Below are 20,349 nucleotides of genomic sequence, written 5' to 3' on the forward strand. Positions count from 1 at the left end.
CTCAGAAATAGCTCCTGGCAGGCACGGGGGACCATATGGAACACCGGGATTCGAACCAACCACCTTTGGTCCTGGATCGGCTGCTTGCAAGGCAAACACACACCGCTGTGCTATCTCTCCGGGCCCTTGTTCATGTTTTTTTTTTTTTTTTTTTTTGTGGTTTTTGGGTCACATTCGGCAGTGCTCAGGGGTTATTTCTGGCTCCAGGCTCAGAAATTGCTCCTGGCAGGCACGGGGGACCATATGGGACGCTGGGATTCGAACCGATGACCTCCTGCATGAAAGGCAAACGCCTTACCTCCATGCTATCTCTCCGGTCCCCCTTGTTCATGTTTTAATAGGAAAAGTGATTTGTGTTTCTTTGTGTAGCTTGTCATGTGACAAGAATGCTCCAAAAGGGGATGGAGAGATAGCATGGAGGTTTGCCTTGCATGCAGGATGGTGTTTCGACTCCCAGAATCCCATATGGTCCCCTGAGCCTGCCAGGAGCGTTTTCTGAGCATAGAGCCAGGAGAAACCCCTGAGAGCTGCTGTGTGACCTCAAAACAAAACAAAACAAACAAAAAGAATGCTCCAGAAAATGAATTTTATAGAGCAGTTTGACTAGTCTAGGGACAGTTAGGTTAAGAATTGTCCATTATCTCTTAGTTTCCTGTAAGCCTAAGGTCTGGGACAGAAATCTATGATCTTGGGAAATTGCTAACTTCCATTCTTAGAAAGAGCCCGGGAATTTGCAGGAATGTTAAAAATGCAGGATGGGGGCAGCTAAAATGCTCACAACAGCTTGCCAGGGGAAATAAAGGCTTCCTCTTACAAGGGAATCATGTGGTGCTAGGGATAAAATGCCTGGGGGAGGGGGCAATAGTACAACAGGTAGAGTGTTTTGTTTTTGGGTCACATCCGGCAGCGCTCAGGGGTTACTCCTGGCTTCGCACTCAGAAATCGCTCCTGGCAGGCTCAGGGGATTATATGGGATGCTGGGATTTGAACCACCGACCTGCTGCAGGCAAGGCAAACGCCTTATCTACATGCTATCTCTCGGGGCCCCAGGTAGGGCATTTGTTTTGCATGTGACTAATCCAGGTTGGATCCCAGCTTCTCTAATGGTCCCCTGAACCCACCAGTAGTGAGTGATTCCTGAATGCAAGAGCCAGGAGTAATCCCTGAACACAGGGGTAGGGTTTTGTTTGGGTATGGTCCCCAAATCAAAATAAAACAAAGAAAGCTTGGGTGGGGGAGTGCTGCAGATAAGATAGCGTACTTACCTTGTACACTGCCAATTCAGGTTTGATTTTCGGCATCCCCATATAGTCCCCCAAAATACTACTACAAATTCCTTAGTGCAAAGCCAGGAGTAAGCCTGAGCACAGCCCCCCAAAAAAGGTATGGCAAAAAACAAACTGTGTAAATCATGTGTGTGGCCTTTTAGCCTTCTGAGCCGCTTGAATGGCCCCTTGACTGTATAGTTTGTTGTAGGGCCATGCTTGGCAATTCGCAGGGGTCACTCTGTATTTTGTGCTCAGGGATCACTACTGATGGCTCAGGGGGAGGCTAAGAGGTACCTGGAGATTGAACCAAGATCAGCTATGCACCAAGTAAATTCCCTGTTTTCTGTACTATTGCTCAGCCCCTCAACTTGCCACTCTCTTGTTTTCCTTCGTTTTGGGCCACACTTAGGGATGGTCAGGGGTCACTCTTGGCTTCACACTCAGGAATGGTTCCTGGCAGTGCTCAGATCCATATGGGATGAGAGGGATCCAACCATATGCAAGGGAAGCACCCTAACCACAATAAAAAATTGCTCGAGACCCTAAATCTGCCAGTTCCTTCTCTAGCCTGTCCACCAGCACCCCCACTGCACCCCAGAAACACTACTGGGTGTCACCAGCATCATTTCAAACCCAAATGGAGAGGTCAGGGCCTGGAGCGATAGCACAGCCACAGAGCATTTGCCTTGCATACGGCTGACCTGACACAGACCCGGGTTTGATTCCCCGAGTCCCAAATGGTCCTTCAAACCAGGAGTGATTTCTTTCTTTCTTTCTTTCTTTCTTTTTTTGGTTTTTCGGGCCACAGCCGTTTGATGCTCAGGGGTCACTCCTGGCTACGTGCTCAGAAATCGCCCCTGGCTTGGGGGAACCATATGGGACGTGGGGATTGAACCACGGTCCTTCCTTGGCTAGCGCTTGCAAGGCAGACACCTTACCTGTAGTGCCACCTTCCCGGCCCCCAGGAGCGATTTCTTTTCTTTTTTTGGTTTTTGGGCCACCCCCGGCGGTGCTCAGGGGTCACTCCTGGCTGCTCAGAAATAGCTCCTGGCAGGCACGGGGGACCATATGGGACACCGGGATTCGAACCAACCACCTTTGGTCCTGGATCGGCTGCTTGCAAGGCAAACGCGGCTGTGCTATCTCTCCGGGCCCAGGAGCGATTTCTGAGCTTATAGCCAGGAGTAACCCCTGAACTTTACTGGGTGTGGCCCAAAACCCAAAAATAAATAAATAAATAAGTAAATAAATAAAGGAAGTCAGAGAAAAACTTCTATGTGGTTGGGAAATTATGCTCTACGGGTACTGATTTCAGCAGAATGCGATGAAATCGATAAAATTAAAGAAGAAAATTTGCTGACGATTAAGAAGTCTGGAGGTCTCTCAGGTCTTGTCTTGCATGGAGGTTGATTTCCTCACAATTATGGGCCTAATTAAATAGAGGGCCAGGAGACGATAATGTTTAAGTCTGTAGGTGTAAGAAATTCATGCGGGCCCGGAGAGATAGCACAGCGGGCGTTTGCCTTGCAAGCAGCCGATCCAGGACCAAAGGTGGTTGGTTCGAATCCCGCTGTCCCACATGGTCCCCCGTGCCTGTCAGGAGCTATTTCTGAGCAGACAGCCAGGAGTAACCCCTGAGCAACACTGGGTGTGGCCCAAAAACAAAACAAAACAAAAAAAACAAAACAAAAAAATTCATGCACAGCCAGAGCTGACTGAATTAATAAGGTAAAAGGAAAAGCAAGATTATGGTTTTGTTTTTTGGGTCACACTCGACTGCGCTTACCAGTTACTCTTTGCTCAGAAATTGCTCCTGGCAGATTGGGGGATATGGATGCCAGGAATTGAAACCAGGTCCATCTTGGGTCAGCCACATGCAAGGCGAATGCTCTACCTGTGTGCTATGGCTCGGGCCCCCAAGTGTTCTTTTGTTTTGGGGGCACACCTTGCGGCACTCGGGATACTCCTGGCTCTGTGCTCATGGAAGGCTCAGGGGACAATATGGGATGCTGGCGATCAAACCCAGGGTCATCCTGTGCAAGGTAAATGCCCTTCCTATCACTGTGCTACCACTTGGCCCCTGGAAAAGCAAGATTATTTGAATCTCCATACTAAGTACAGAACATGAGATAGTTAGAATGTCTTTTAAATAAAAGGGGAGGAGGGCCCGGAGAGATAGCACAGTGGCGTTTGCCTTGCAAGCAGCCGATCCAGGACCAAAGGTGGTTGGTTCGAATCCCGGTGTCCCATATGGTCCCCCGTGCCTGCCAGGAGCTATTTCTAAGCAGACAGCCAGGAGTGACTCCTGAGCACCGCCGGGTGTGGCCCAAAAACCAAAAAAAAAAAAAAAAAAAAAAATGGGGAGGAATTTGAACTGGCCTTGGACTCAAAGCGAAGTACTCGAAGTCCTGATTCTCTGTTGGAAACAAGGAGACATCTGTAGCCAAGTCACACAAACAAACAAAAAGAAATATTGTGGAAATTGAACATGCAGTGATTCTGTAATTTCTACTTTTTTTTTTGTCTTTGGGTCACACTGGGCAGTGTTCAGGGGTTACTCCTGGCTCTATGCTCAGTAATCGCTCCTGGCAGGCTCCAGGGACCCTATGGGATGCTGGGAATCGAACCACCATCTCTTGGGTTGACCACGTACAAGGCAAACACCCTATCACTGTGTTATCTCTCTGGGTGTGTGTGTGTGTGTGTGTGTGTATCTCTCCGGGTGTGTGTGTGTGTGTGTGTGTGTGTGTGTCCGTCCGTGCGAGAAATAGCATGGAAGCAAGGCGTTTGCCTTTCATGGAGAAGGTCGGTGGCTCAAATCCCAGCATCCTATATGGTCCCTTGGGCCTGCCAGGAGCGATTTCTGAGCATAGAGTCAGGAGTAACCCCTGAGCACCGCTGGGTGTGACCCAAAAACCAAAAAAAAAAAAGAAAAAAGAAAATAAGGTAATGCTGGGATCCACTTAGGGTCAAGAACCTTTACGATCAAGGACCAAAGGTGGTTGGTTCGAATCCCGGTGTCCCATATGGTCCCCCGTGCCTGCCAGGAGCTATTTCTGAGCAGACAGCCAGGAGTAACCCCTGAGCACCGCCGGGTGTGGCCCAAAAACCAAAAAAAAAAAAAAAAAAAAAAAAAGGCCAAAGGTAAGAGGTTTCTTTGGGGCCGGGCGGTGGCGCTCGAGGTAAGGTGCCTGCCTTACCTGCGCTAGCCTAGGAGACGGACCGCGGTTCGATCCCCCGGCGTCCCATATGGTCCCCCAAGCCAGGAGCGACTTCTGAGCGCATAGCCAGGAGTAACCCCTGAGCGTCACCGGGTGTGGCCCAAAAACCAAAAAAAAAAAAAAAAAAAAAAAGAACCTTTACGGCATTTACCCAGCTTAAGCACCAGACCAGAAATGTAATGCCGGGGCTGGGAAGGTGGCGCTAGAGGTAAGGTGTCTGCCTTACAAGCGCTAGCCAAGGAACGGACCGCGGTTCGATCCCCTGGCGTCCCATATGGTCGCCCCAACCCAGGGGTGATTTCTGAGCACATAGCCAGGAGTAACCCCTGAGCGTCAAACAGGTGTGGCCCAAAAACCAAAAAAAAAAAAAAAAAAAAAAAAAGAAATGTAATGCCATCCTTTAAAGGGGGTCCTGAGTCCAGACTGCCCCAGGTACTTCCCTGGCAAGGTCGTGGTGGGCACGTTTATGCCGAGGAACCTGGCTACCTCCCCATTCTATGGTTCCTCCCTCTTACATGTTCATTGGCAACTGATGGATCAGAAAGGAGAGACTCAGACCATTTAAGAATAAAACAGGTGTATTTCTATTGGACTACCTGATACAGAGGATAGTGTGTTATGAATGGATAGCATGGATGACAAATAATACAAATATAGTTTATTTAGAATAAACAAAAAGGCTTACACAGCTCAATGGGTCACTTAGAAATGATCTCTTACTCGACTTAACTCAGCAGAAACAAAGCTGAAGCATAAACATCCTTCTTTTAGACATATATTGGGCGAGAGGAAGACACTACTTGGTTTTTAACAAACTGACCTTCCCTTAAGGCCTGGTCATAGAAGTGTAAACAATGTAAATGAGTCCACCATCACCAGCTGTTATGTCATACCTATATGTTATCTGTGCATTCTGTAACTATATAAAAACCTGTCAATATACCTGGGATGGGTATATTATATCACAGTTACATTTGTGTTCTTGGCAGGCAGGACCGAGGAAGAGTAATTCAGAACAAGTTTTACATCCTATTTAAAACAAGTCACTAGTATTTCTGAAATAACAGGCTAATAGAAATATACTGCTTGAAAGTTCCCCTTTTCACTTTGGTTCATTTTCAGTTTTTATTTATGTTTGCTTACACAATCCTGCTCAAAAGTATCAAAACACAAAATACCTATTTTTTCCTTCAATACCTGCATTTTTCAGTTTTATACTTTACTACGTCACTGGTATGTCAGCAGTTACTGAATATTAAAAAAAATGGATAAAAACTCTTCTTCAATGTCAATGTCTATATTTATAACGGTACTAAAGGGAAGGAGACAAGAAGGAGAGAATTCAAAAGTAAAACACATTTATGAGTAGGGAATGTGGTTCAAGTCTTTGGATAAAAAATTTCTCTAGAGAAGCTGCTATTATGGAATGTCCAGAAACTTCCTTTGCCCCACCCAAGAAAGACCTGAAAGTTCCAATTCGAACTTTTGAAAGGTATAGTTGAGATGTCATTATAAATGATCAAAGCAGTTGGAAGGAAATGTGTCTTCCATTCATAGTTTGTAGCATACCCCCTAGCTGTAGGTGGGTCAGTCCAAAGCACTGAAGGACCAGAAGTGCTCTGAAGGATAAGGGTACAAGAGTACTGAACAAACAACCGTCTACATCAGGAACAGACTTCATGGCTAGGAAAATGTCAATAGTAAGATGAACTCCAGGATACATCAATTCCTCCATCACTAAATGTGGCAAAATTAAAAAAAAAAATTTACAAGTAGATATAGTGAAAAAAGAAAATGACAAGGCAGAAAGAACACAAAGGAACGAGACGATGCTATAGGTTCAACAGTATGCCATGAGGCTAGAAAACCTGTTAACTTTTGAAAGCCCTAGCAAAATATCACTCTTGTTTATAAATCACTTAGATAGCGAATGATCACATGGGGACTCCTTTCTTTTCAGATAATGAAGAATACCGACTTTCAGCCTTTAAGCGTTCTGCATTTCTTTGCCAATCTTGTAGCTGAGTATCTTGTTCCAGTCGATTTTGGTGCGGGTAACTGGAAGCTGCCGGCGCAGCGCCTTGAATGTGGTGTCTGACATGGTTTGGTAGTTTTCACTAATTGCCGTCTGCAATAGATGAATGAAGATAAGATTTGTGGCTCAAACAGGAGAGTCCGAAGAGCAAAGTAACTCTGTGGTCAAAGAAAATGGTGGCGTGCCATAGGACAGTCAGAATGTAATATTCTGGGCCCTGAGAGATAGCACAGCGGCGTTTGCCTTGCAAGCAGCCGATCCAAGACCAAAGGTGGTTGGTTCGAATCCCGGTGTCCCATATGGTCCCCCGTACCTGCCAGGAGCTATTTCTGAGCAGACAGCCAGGAGTAACCCCTGAGCACCGCTGGGTGTGGCCCAAAAACCAAAAAAAAAAAAAAAAAAAAAAAAAAAAAAAGAATGTAATATTCTGAGGAGGCCGGAACAATAGCACGGCGGTAGGGCATTTACCTAGCATCCGGCCAACCCAGAATGGACCCGGGTTTGATCCCCGGCATCCCATATAGTCCTCTGAGCCTGCCAGGAGTGACTTCAGAGCGCAGAGACAGGAGTACTCCCTGAGCGCTGCCGGGTGTGGTCCAACCCCCTCACAAAAAAAAACAAAAAACAAAAATAAAATCTCCCAGTACCCCCCCAGAAAAGAATGTAATATTCTGAGATAGCTCTTCTCCAATGTCTGTGATATTGGTTAAGTCCACCCAATTAGGCTCGATGGTGGTAAATTGTTCTAAATAAACCCTATCAATAATGGTAATATAAAACAGTGTCTGAAGGGGGGGGGGAGAGGCAAGCTTGAGGATGGGAAGGAAATGGAGACATTGGTAGAGGGAAGTGGATCCTGGGGGAAGTGACTGTGTTGGCAGACAGTATGACTGAAAATCATGAATAATTAGTAAATTATAGTGCTTCAATTAGAAGAAAAAAAGCTCACCCATATCATTTCTAAAGCCAGGGCTATTTATCATCCCTTCCAACTTTAGTTGCAGCGCTGGAGGGGATGCCAGCAGGATAAATTGTAAGGTTGGCAGAATTACCACACTTAGCACCAAACAAATTTTTTTTTGTTTGTTTTTGGGTCACACCCGGCAGCGCTCAGGGGACCATATGAGATGCCGGGATTTGAATCACCGACCTTCTGCATGCAAGGCAAATGGCTTACCTCCATGCTATCTCTCTGGCCCCACTACTGTATTTACTGTATTTTTCATACCATAAGATGCACTCCCCCCACTAAAAGATGGGGGGAAAAGTCTGTGCATCTTAGGGAGTGAAAGCTGCCTGGAGCTGAAGTCTGAGTGCAGGGGACTTTTATTTATTTTTTTATACTAACAAAAAAGGTATTTTAAAGTATGTTGTTTTATTTTCTGCTGTAAAAAAGAGAGTTAGGCTGGGGCCGACGAGATAGCACAGCGGTAGGGCTTTTGCCTTGCAAGCAGCCAATCCAGGATGGACGGTGGTTTGAATCCCAGCATCATATATGTGCCTGCCAGGAGCAATTTCTGAACGCAGAGCCAGGAGTAACCCCTGAGCACCGCCGGCTGTGACCCAAAAAACCAAAACCAAAAAAAAAAAAAAAAAAAGTTAGGTAAATGTGTTTAACTACCAGCTGTGGACCGGAGTATTTTAAATATACTTCAGTCTCGCAGGCTGGTTGTTCCCAGCCACTGTCTCCTAATGTCTCTTGTTTTCCTCATGTGTGTCTGACAGAGCAAAATATACAGTATGCTGAGGACGCAGAGAAGCTAAACAAAATATATTAACATGGAAAATAATAAGGTACCACATCTAGAAAAGTTAGATCCAAATTATCTTACCTGGTACTCATTTTCTGCATTCTCTATGATTTTAATAAATTCTTTGGCAGTTTGGGCTTCATTCTAATAGGAGATGGAGAAAAAGATGGAAAAGAAGGATTTAAAAAAATAAAGTAAAAGCAGTTAAGACTGTAAAGTATGGGCTGGGGCAATAGCACAATGGTTTGCCTGGCATGCTGTCAACCCAGGAGGGACCCAGGTTCGTTCGATCCCCACCATCCCACCTGATCCCTCAAGCCTGCCAGGAGTAATTTTTGAGTTCAGAGTCAGGAGTAACCTGAGCGCTTCCGGGCATGGCCCAAAAACAACAAAAAGACTCGAAGTAAATTCATCTTAACACCTACATAACAACTCATATATTGTATTACCAGGCAGATTACTTCCTCCTCCTTCTTCATTTTTTTGGGGGGGCAAGGGGGCATCCCTGCAGTGCTTAGAGACTACTCTCAGCTCGGTGCCCAGGGGATCATGTTGTGTTAAAGTGCTTAAAGGCTGAATGTAGAATTCTTCATTACATGGAAAGGAAGGATTCAACATGGGATCATTTTCTATAAACTAAGCATGGAAGCTCAGCCCACAGGAGTATCTAGTCTGCAAGTTAGCTTACTTGATTTTCAGAACACCCTATGAAGTAAGTCTATCCGTTTTGCGATGAGAAAAACAGTCTTTTAAATGACTCAACCAAACCAATTGATCCTCTCTCCCTCCCTCCTTCCTTCCTTTCTTTTTTTGGGTCACCAGGGTGTACCCCTGGCTCTGTACTAAGGAATCACTCATGGTGGGGCTGGGGAGATCACATGGGGTTCCAGAGATCAAATCTGCTTGACCACTAGTAAGACAAGTGCCCTACCCGATGAACTATCATTCTAGTCTCTGGTTCTGAAAACTTTCTTCATTTTATGACATAAGACACAGTCCGTCTCGAGCAAATCTCAGTTGGAAAAGAGAAAGAAGAAAAGTCTGAATTCTTTGTAGTAATTATTATTCGGATGAAGACTGAATACTTATAAAAGCTCTAGTTATTGAAGTATTGAAAGCAAAATGGTTTTCTACAAGTCGGTACCAAATTTTTATTTATTTTTTGGGTGCTTTTTGGCTATTCCTGGTGCATAGCAGTGCTCGTGGATCACTCTTTTGAGTTACTTGGGATCATAAGATGAACAAACTAAAGTTAGCCAGGGGCAATACAAATGCCAGAACCTCGTACTATCTCTCTGGTCACCAAAACTGATTTTTCAAAGAAAAACAAGACATAACTGGAAGATTTTATAGCAAATATTCCATACTCACTGAAACAGTTATTGAATCCTGTACATCTTTATGACTAACTAACTGGACATTTCCGTCTTCGTAATAGTGAACCTGCATGAGGCAAAACAGCAAGTTTATGAAGAAACCTATGTTAAGAGCGCAAATCATGCCTCAGTCAGCCCCAATTTTCACCAACTGAATAAATGATGTTTCATACTTTTTTTTTTTTTTTTTGGTTTCTGGGTCACACCCGGCGGTGCTCAGAAATCACTCCTGGGCCGGGTAGGTGGCACTGGAGGTAAGATGTCTGCCTTGCAAGCGCTAGCCAAGGAAGGACCGCGGTTCGATCCCCCGGCGTCCCATATGGTCCCCCCAAGCCAGGGGCGATTTCTGAGCACATAGCCAGGAGTAACCCCTGAGCGTCAAACGGGTGTGGCCCAAAAAACCAAAAAAAAAAAAAAAAAAAGAAATCACTCCTGGCAGGCTTGGGGGACCATATGGGATGCTAGGATTCGAACCACTGTCCTGCACACAAGGTAAACGCCATACCTCCATGCTCTCTCTCCGGTCCCTCATAGACACTTGCTTTCCTTAAAAAATTATTGAGGGCTGAAATGATAGCACAGCTATCAATGCAAGGGCATTTGCCTTGCATTAGGCCAAACTGGGATGGACGCAGGTTTGATCCTCGGTATCTCATACAGTCTCCCAAGCCTGCCAGGGGTGATTTCCGAGTTCAGAGCCAGTAGTAAACACTAAGTGCCACTGGGTGTGACTCCCCCCAAAAATTATGGCAGCAAAAGAGAAAAAAAAAATTGCTTTCCTTTCAAAGAAAAGTGATAAGTAAGATTAACATCTTGGGGGCCAGAGATTGCATGGAAGTAAGGCGTTTGCCTTGCTTGCAGAAGGTCAGTGGTTCGAATCCCAGCATCCCATATGGTCCTCCGAGCCTGCTAGGAGAGATTTCTGAGTATAGAGCCAGGACTAATCCTGAGCGCAGCCAGGTGTGATCCAAACCCCACCAAAAACAAAAACAAAAAAAAGATTAACATCTATTGTGTGATTTCATTTCAGGAATCATGCTAAATAAATATTATAAAATAAAAAATTTTTTTGGTTTGTTAGTTTGTTTTTGGGAGACAGGGTGATGCTAAGGGACCATTAAGTGGTGCAGGAGATCAAAAAGGTATTAGGGGGCCTGGAGAGATAGCACAGCGGTGTTTGCCTTGCAAGCAGCCGATCCAGGACCAAAGGTGGTTGATTTGAATCCCGGTGTCCCATATGGTCCCCCATGCCTGCCAGGAGCAACCCCTGAGCACCGCCGGGTGTGGGCCAAAAACCAAAAACCAAAAACCAAAAAAAAAAAAAAAAGAGAAAACTAATCAGTTAAGTACAAATTAAGTCTCAAGAAATTTGTTTGTGGGGCCGGCGAGGTGGCGCTAGAGGTGTCTGCCTTGCAAGTGCTAGCCAAGGAAAGGACCACGGTTCGATCCCCCAGCGTCCCATATGGTCTCCCAAGCCAGGGGCAATTTCTGAGCGCGTAGCCAGGAGTAACCCCTGAGCATCTAACGGGTGTGGCCCGAAAAAACAAAAAAAAAAAAAAAAAAGAAATTTGTTTGTTTTTGTTTTTTTGGGGGTCACACCCATTAATGCTGAGGGGTTACTCCTGGCTCCATGCCCAGAAATCGCTCCTGGAATGCTTGGGGGACCATTTGAGATGCCGAGATTCGAACTATAGTCCTTCTGCATGCAAGGCAAATAAATGCCTTACCTCCACGATATCTCTCTGGTCCCTCAGCTTTTGAGTTATCTTTCTAGTCCAGTCATCATGGTTAAATACAGGTCACACAGAATGAGAATTCCCTTTTGTTACATGCATTGGGACAAGTTTTGAATATAGAACCGTCACTTAAGTAGACAAAGGAGAGAAGGTTATCTAGCAAAAGTTAAGAAGCACAAGGGAATAGGACAGTTAGTTTCAGGAAGAACAATGAACTCATTGTAGATGAATGTATGTTGGAGAAAGGTGGAAGGAGATACTGTTTAAGAAAGGCAGGGGCCGGAGAGATAGCATGGAGGTAAGGCATTTGCCTTTCATGCAGGAGGTCATCGGTTCGAATCCCAGTGTCCCATATAGTTCCCATGCCTGCCAGGAGCAATTTCTGAGCCTGGAGCCAGGAGTAACCCCTGAGTACTGCCGGGTGTGACCCAAAAACCAAAAAAAAACACAAAAAAAAAAAAAAAAGAAGAAGAAAGGCAAAAGGCAGAAAGTTCAATGGCTGAGGCACAACATACTTTATATGCTGAGACCCTGAGTATACATGAGGAGAGGCAAACAGAGATGACTGTGGCCCCAAAACTAATAAAACAAAGTTGATGGGGCTGAAGAGATAGCATGGAGGTAGGGCATTTGCCTTGCACGCAGAAGGATGGTAGTTCAAATCCCGGCATCCCATATGGTCCCCTGAGCCTGCCAGGAGCAATTTCTGAGTGTAGAGCCAGGAGTAATCCCTGAGCACAGATGAGCGTGACCCCAAAACAAAAACAAACAAAACAAAAAACAAAGTTGAAGAGAGCTGGAGAGATTGTACAGTGGGTACAATCTAGTCCAGTGGTCCTAAAACTACGGCCGTGGGCCACATCTTTTTATTTGTTCCCGTTTTGTTTCTTCACTTCAAAGTAAGATATATGCACTGTGCATGGGAATTTGTTCATAGTTTTTGTTTTTACTATAGTCCAGCCATCCAGCGGTCTAAGGGACAGTGAACTGGTTCCTTGTTTAAAAAGTGTGATGACCAGGGCCAGTGTGGTGGCGCTAGAGGTAAGGTGTCTGCCTTGCAAGCGCTAGCCTAGGACGACCGTGGTTCAATCCCAGGTGTCCCATATTGGTCCCCCAAGCCAGGAGCGACTTCTGAGCGCATAGCCAGGAATAACGCCTGAGTGTCACCAGGTGCGGCCCAAAAACCAAAAAAAAAAAAAAAAAAAAAAAAAGTTTGATGACCAAACTCAGCGATGCTCACCCTGGTGGTGCTAGGGGGAGCTATATGGGATGCCAGGGATGGACACTAATCAGCCATGTACCCTACCTATATATTAGAATTACTCTGGCCTCTGAAAGCCACAAATTTATTATCAAGACTTGGTACAGATGAAATCAGGTTTCCTATATGCAAAGAATGGCTCTAGTTCTGAGTTATCTCCATGACCCCCCATTACATGCTTTATTTTATATATATATATATATATATATATTTTTTTTTTTTTTTGGTTTTTGGGTCACACCCGGCCGTGCTCAGGGGTTACTCCTGGCTGTCTGCTCAGAAATAGCTCCTGGCAGGCACAGGGGACCATATGGGACACCGGCATTCGAACCAACCACCTTTGGTCCTGGATCAGCTGCTTGCAAGGCAAACGCCACTGTGATATCTCTCTGGGCCTGCTTTATTATATTTTTTAATTTTTAAAAGTTTTTTTTTGGGGGCTGGGCGGTGGCGCTAAAGGTAAGGTGCCTGCCTTGCCTGCGCTAGCCTTGGACCGACCGCGGTTCAATCCCCCGGTGTCCCATATGGTCCCCCAAGCCAGGAGCAACTTCTGAGCACATAGCCAGGAGTAACCCCTGAGCATTACCGGGTGTGGGCCAAAAAAAAAAAAAAAAAAAAAAAAGGTCTTTTTTTTTTTTTTTTGGAGGCACACCAGGTGACTCTCAGGGGTTACTTCTTGCTCTGTGCTCAGAAATTGCTCCTGAAAGGCTTGAGGACCGTATGGAATACCGGGCATCCAACCTGGGTCTGTGTCCTAGGTCATCTGTGTGCAAGACAAATGCCCTACTGCTGTTATCACTCTGGCCCCAATATGCTTTATTATGTGAAACAAAAATAAATACTGATAATTGGGTTTTTTGTGCACAAGTCCTACCCTCCTCTATCATGGCTTTGGTTTCATAAAATTCTTTAAAAAAAAACCAAAAAAACGAACTTTGTTTGTTTTAGGGCCATACCCATTGATTCTCAGGTTATTACTCCTGGCCCTGAGCTCAGGGATGAATCCCGGTGGTTGCTTTGTTTTATTTGGCCTGGTTGAATCGGTTTGGCTCCTAAACCTTGAATAGAGCTTGGGAAATCTAAATATTCACTGACATTTTAAAATAATCTATCAAGATTTTACCTGTATTTTAAGTACTCCATCCACTTGAGTTGTAGGTGGCGTGATAGTGAATTTCCACTCTGATCTCCAGCGACCATTCCTATTGAAAAAGACACACAAAAATGCAGACTTAGAAAAAAAAAAAACGAACTGTAAGAGTTAATTTGTGGGGCCGGAGAAATAGCATGGTGGCGTTTGCCTTGCAAGCAGCCGATCCAGGACCAAAGGTGGTTGGTTCGAATCCCGGTGTCCCATATGGTCCCCCATGCCTGCCAGGAGCGATTTCTGAGCAGATGGCCAGGAGTAACCCCTGAGCACCGCTGGGTGTGGCCCCAAAACCAAACCCCCCCCCCAAAAAAAAGAGTCAATTTGTAACTGAAACAAGCAGAGACACTGAGAAAGAGGTCAAGAAATGCTATTTTCAGTATTCATTATAGTTTCTAAGTTATTTGACTTTCATTTTCCTTTAGCATAAAGAAACCAGGACCAGGGGCCAGAGAGATAGCACAGCGGTAAGGCATTTGCCTTGCAAGCAGCCAATCCAAGACAGACAGTGGTTCAAATCCCAGCATCCCATATGGTCCCTCAAGCCTGCCAGGAGTGATTTCTGAGCACAGAACCAGGAGTAACCCATGAGCACTGCTGAGTGTGACTCAAAAACCAAAAAAACAAAAACAAAAAACAAAAAAAACAAAACCATGACTACTTTGTTCATGGGAAAGTTATTATTATTATTATTATTTTTGGTTTTTGGGCCACACCCAGCAGCGCTCAGGGGTTCCTTAAGGCTCTATGCTCAGAAATCGCTCCTGGCAGGCTCGGGGGACCATATGGGATGCTGGGATTCGAACCACCGTCCTTCCACATGAAAGGCAAACACCTTACCTCCATGCTATCTCTCTGGCCCAGGGTTGTTATTCTTTGTTTTGTTTTATTTTTGTTTTGTTTTTGTTTGGGCCAAACCCACTGATGCTCAGGGGTTACTCCTGGCTTGGGGGATTATCTGGGACTCCGGGGGGATTGAACTGTGGTCCATCCTAAGCTAGTGCAGGCAAGGCAGATGCCTTACCTCTAGCGCCACCTCTCTGGCCTCAGGAAGTTATTTTAGTATTAAAAAAAATTTTTTTTGGGTCACACCCCGCGGTGTTAAGGGGTTACTCATAGCTTTTCAGTCAGAAGTCACTCTTTAGGGCCAGAGAGACATAGCACAGTGGTAGTGCTTTTGCCTTGCATGCGGCCAACCCAGGAGGGACCTATTCGATTCCTGGCATCCCATATGGTCCCCAAGTCTGCCAGGGGCAATTTCTGAGCGCAGAGCCAGGAGGAGGTCCTGAGTGCCAGTGGGTGTGGCCCACAAACCAACCAATCAATCAATAGTTAAAAAAAAAAAAAAAAAAAAGAAGAAACCACTCCTGGCAGGGGATTGTGTTTGTGCTTTCCACTAAGAAAAAAAATTACTTTTGGTAGGCTTGCGGGCCTACCAAAATTCCCAAATGTTGGGGTTGATTTTGGGTTAGTGGGCAAGTGGCCTATCCTCCACTCCCCTATTTTTTTTTAGTTGTTTTTTTTTTTTAATGGCCTCACCTGGCTCTGTGCTCAGTGAACATTCCTGAATGTGCTCAGGGGACCATGTGGGGTGGTGGGGATTGAACCCTGGTCAGCTGCATGCTAGGCCAGCACCCTATACAATGTATTATGGCTCAAGTCCTCCGTTCGTCTTGTCTAAATGCCTGGACATATGGAGAATCCTTGCCATTCTTTGTGAGACTTCGCAGGGCTAATGTTTGCCAAATTCCTTACAAAAAATGTCCAGCAGATTTTAGGAAGACTTACCACCCTATTTGTAAGAACAGTATCTGTAAGGAAAGTAAGAACCTAGTCCGAACAAGAAGTATATATATTGGGGCTGAAGTGATTGTGGCACTAAGACTGTCAAATGTGGCATCTCTTCCACAGGTAGTAAATATCAAGATATGGGACTGGAGTGGTGGCGCAAGTAACAGGGCATTTGCCTTGCACGCGCTAACCTAGGACAAACCGCAGTCCTATCCCCTGGCGTCCCATATGGTCCCCCAAGCCAGGGGCGATTTCTGAGCGCTAGGCAGGAGTGTCATCAGGTGTGGCCCAAAAAACAAACAAACAAAAAGCATATATCCAGATATATTTTTGGGCCACTCCTGGCAATGCTCAGTGGGTCATTTGAGATGCTAGGGATCAAAACCTAGTTGGTGTGTACATAGCATATACCCTACCCACAGCAATATTGCTTTGGCCCCTAGAAAGATTTTTTGTTTGTTTTTCTGGGCTACATTTGACGGTGCTCAGGAAACCATCTGAGATGGTAGGAATCAAACCCAGGTGGATCGTGTGCCAGGCAAATGTCCTATCCGCTTTTGCTCCAGTCACCATAGATAGATTTTTTTTTTACATAGATAGATTTTTAAGTCTTATAATAAGAAATCTGTATGATGAGTATATCCCTCACTTACAGAAGTGGAATTGAAGTCTTGAAATCTGATAGTTCAATCCAACGTAGTTTAGATTAAAAACAAAGTGTCAACAGCTAGTTTGATTTCTTTTCAGGAGGTCAGATACAAACTGAAGAGAATATCTACTTGCTTACCAGAAGTTTTTAGGCTGAAACTGGTGGCTTTCAATGCATGCAATAATGGTTTGTTGCCCGTCTATAATTTTAGCATAAACCTATTGTTTAAAAAAAAAAACAACAAATTAAGACTCTGAAAGCATACTTTAAACAACAAACAAAAATGCAGTGTGTTAAATCCTCGGGAAGATAAATATGACAGAGTGAGCTTCCAATTCACTAGAGCTCAAGGGATATGATCACAAAGCAGGCATGTTAAGTTCTAATGGAAGATATAATGAAAAGAAGGTAATCTGTAGACATTTAAGATATAAGTACGAAAATCCATGAAGTTATTATTATTATTATTTTGGTCCACACTCAGTGATGCTTATGGGTTACTCCTGGCTCTATGCTCAGAAATTGTTCTTGATGGGGCTTAGGGACCAGATGGGATGCTGGGGGTCTTATAGGATGCCAGGGATAGAGAAACTGGGTTAGCTGTATACAAGGAGAGAGCCCTATCCACTGTATTATCATTTCCAATCCCTAACTGAGGTTTTTGTTTTTTTTTTTTGGGGGGGGGTTTGGGTCACACCCGGCAGCACTCAGGGGTTACACCTGGCTCTGCACTCTGAAATCACTCCAGGCAGGCTCGGGGGGCCATATGGGATGCCAGGAATCAAACCAGGGTCTGTCCTGTGTTGGCTGCATTCAAGGCAAATGAGTTTTTAAGAGAAAATATAGAAATGAGAAATGCCTACATTTACAAGATAGGGAAAAGAGACAAAATAAAATAATCAGGGGATGCTGAAACAGTAGTTTAAGCAAAATACAACTTCTAGAAATCACACATTAAAACATTGATATAGGGCCCAGAGAGATAGCACAGCGGCGTTTGCCTTGCAAGCAGCCGATCCAGGACCAAAGGTGGTTGGTTCGAATCCCGGTGTCCCATATGGTCCCCCGTGCCTGCCAGGTGCTATTTCTGAGCAGACAGCCAGGAGTAACCCCTGAGCACCGCCGGGTGTGGCCCAAAAACCAAAAAAAAAAAAAAAAAAAAAAAAAAAAACCATTGATATAGGGGCCGGAGAAATAGCACAGCAGTAGGGTGTTTGCTTTGCATGCAGGAGGACGGTGGTTCGAATCCCGGCATACCCTATGGTCTCCCGAGCCTGCTGGGGGTGATTTCTGAGCACAGAGCCAGGAGTAACTCCTGAGCACTGCTGAGTGTGACCCCCCCAAAAAAAACCCCACAAAAAAACAAAACAAAAGAATAATGTATTATAGTACAAAGTATTTGATTAGGGTGTAAGGATGGTCACTGTGGATAGGATGCTTGCCTGGCACCTGGCTGACTTGGATTTCATCATTGGCATCCCAAATATGGTTCCCCAAGCCCGTAGGGAATGAAAAGTCAGAAATAACTCCTGAGTACCAGTGTGTGGCCCAAAAGAAAAAAAAAAAGATTATTCAATGAAACAATGAAAATAGTTCAACTATACTGCTGAGATTTTGTTTAAAAATTCCTATAGTCAAGGGCTGGAGAGATAGCAGGTAAGGCGTTTGCCTTCCATGCAGAAGGACGGTGGTTCCAATCCCGGCATCACATATGGTCCCCTGTGCCTGCCAGGGGCGATTTCTGAGCATAGAGCCAGGAGTAACCCCTGAGCGCTGCCGGATGTGGCCCAAAAACCAAAAATAAATAAATAAATAAATAAATAAATTCCTATATCCCAGGGACAAGGCTCAAAGGTCTGGCTCTGGGTCCAATTCCCAACACTGTTTTTCCACATCACCAGTAAAGTAATAAGTTGCCCCAAAGGAATGAACTGGAAAAAACCCCCAAGCAACGCTGGTATGTCCCCACAATTTTTGGGCAAGATAAAGGGTGGTCAAAGTTTGGACCATACCTCTTGGTGCTCAGGGAACCAAATAAGGTGTTAGGGATTAAACTCAGGCTAATCACATGTAAGGCACGAGCCCTATCCACTCACTATACGATCACTCTAGTCGTTCTTCCAACATTAATTTGGGGCAGAGTGATAGCACAATGATAGGGCGTTTGCCTTGCACATTGAAGACTCGGGATGGACCCAGTTTCGATCCTCAACACCCCATCTCATGTCTAAGCTGAGAACTTTAAAAACTTTAGCATATGTTTACATTGAAATGTTCTATGCATTGTTATTTAATATTTTTTCCATTCATACTTCTTTCAAACATGATTTAAGAAATACAGAGAAGATAGTTAATAGGTAAGGAAAAAAAAAACTTTTTCTTGGCTATCAAAATTCCCCAAAGACAGGCAAACCTAAGATAGCAACACTCTTTGATCAGGGAGCAGGCAGTTACTTAACAGTACAGAAGCCGTTGGAATAGTGATCTTTCACGTAGGCCCTTAAAGCGCTGTCACAGGATTCTCTCCAAGACTTCAGACCGCCATCTACTTCCTCGGGTTGGGGGTCACTTGCTTCTTTCCGTAAGTGATCAAACTTAAAGGAAATCTTGTTTCTTGGATCTAAGAATCTGCTATTACCCAGGTCACCATGTTCTGTAATCAAAACCTTGCAGAGAATAATTACAAATATGAGTGTGAAAAAGACAGTAGCAAATGAAAGTATAAAGCAAATAGAAAGCTAAATTTGCATTTAATTTCTCTTTCTTATTTTTTAAGCAAAACTTTTATTTTTTATTTCTAGGCTACACCAGTAATGCCAAATTATTTCTGATTTTAAATTCAAGAATCATTACTGGGGGCCGAGAGATAGCATGGAGGTAAGACATTTGCCTTGCTTGCAGAAGGACGATGGTTCAAATCCCGGCATCCCATATGGTCCCCTGAGCCTGCCAGGAGCTATTTCTGAGTGTAGAGCCAGGAGTAACCCTTGAGTGCTGCCGGGTGTGACCCAAAAACCAAAAATAAAATAAAATAAAATAAAATAAAAAGAATTATTACTGGTGGTGCGTGGAAGACCATATGGGTTGCCAGTTCATGTGTGTGTAAGACAAGAGTCTTACCTACTCTACTACCATTCCATCCCTGATTCAAAACTCTTCATTCTTATAAAATGTGGCCCATCAACTTTAACTAATGGTGTTCCAAAGGTGCTGAAAGGTTAAAAACCAGTATCTACTGCCTTGGTTATAACTGCTGGTTGGTGGGGTGGCATGCAGAAAAATGCCAGTTCTCAAGCTGAATTGCACTAATCTAAATCATCAACATCTCATTATAACGATGCCCTTTACTGGCTAGAGACATAGTATAGCCAGAAGTAAGATCCAGAAGGGAGAATGATAGCATGGAGGTATGGCATTTGCCTTGCATGCAGAAGGATGGTGGTTCGAATCCTGGCATCCCATATGGTCCCCTGAGCCTGCCAGGAGCGATTTCTCAGTGTAGAGCCAGGAGTAACGCCTGAGCGCTGTCGGGTGGGGCCCAAAAAACCAAAAAAAAAAAAAAGAGATCCAGAAGGGAGAGGAGCTAGAAGTAAGCTATGGGCATCGCTGGGATGCCTCCAAAACAAAAATGGCAATAATCCTTTATTTTTTGCATTGAATATAAATTACCTATGTTATATACTTTATATGCATAGCTGAAATAAATCACATGCATCCTCTTTTGGGTGGGAGGATTCTCTCCAAGTCTTCAGGCCACTATTTACTTCCTCGGGTTGTGGAGGTCACCTGCTGAAGTGCTTGGGTCTTACCTGTGGGACGTTATTCCAAGTGGCCAAGTAAAAGGCCAATGACTACTATCTACCTCTCTGCATCTTTCATAATTTTTTATGTGCTGCCTCTCTCATATTTATAAAAAAAGATGCATGTTAGCCAGAAAAATAAGGCCTAACCAAAACCAAACCCTAATGGGCTGCTGAGATAGCTCAAAGAACTGAACACATGCTTTTCAGTTAACCTACAACACTGCATGATTCTGAGCAGAGAAAGGAACCATCCCCTCCTAAGAACCACTGGGTAGAGCCCACAATCAAAAATGTCATTTGTAGGGGCCAGA

At 44.5% G+C, this 20,349-nt stretch overlaps 1 protein-coding gene across 1 annotated transcript in view; it reads right to left on the bottom strand.

Moving 5' to 3' along the window:
* Positions 1 to 6,228: 6,228 nt before the first annotated feature.
* The window catches only part of CAPZA1 (capping actin protein of muscle Z-line subunit alpha 1), a 48,896-nt gene continuing 34,775 nt past the window's right edge, over positions 6,229 to 20,349 (bottom strand). The window contains exons 5-10 of the mRNA XM_049765787.1: positions 18,695 to 18,901; positions 16,374 to 16,453; positions 13,772 to 13,850; positions 9,647 to 9,718; positions 8,357 to 8,419; positions 6,229 to 6,617 (exon numbers count right to left, since the gene is read on the bottom strand). Coding sequence (XP_049621744.1) covers positions 6,477 to 6,617; positions 8,357 to 8,419; positions 9,647 to 9,718; positions 13,772 to 13,850; positions 16,374 to 16,453; positions 18,695 to 18,901 — 642 coding nt within the window. The 3' untranslated portion in view covers positions 6,229 to 6,476. The remainder of the gene's footprint in view (positions 6,618 to 8,356; positions 8,420 to 9,646; positions 9,719 to 13,771; positions 13,851 to 16,373; positions 16,454 to 18,694; positions 18,902 to 20,349) is intronic.

The sequence above is a fragment of the Suncus etruscus genome, chromosome 19, assembly GCF_024139225.1.
Source record: "Suncus etruscus isolate mSunEtr1 chromosome 19, mSunEtr1.pri.cur, whole genome shotgun sequence".
Classification (NCBI taxonomy): domain Eukaryota; kingdom Metazoa; phylum Chordata; class Mammalia; order Eulipotyphla; family Soricidae; genus Suncus; species Suncus etruscus.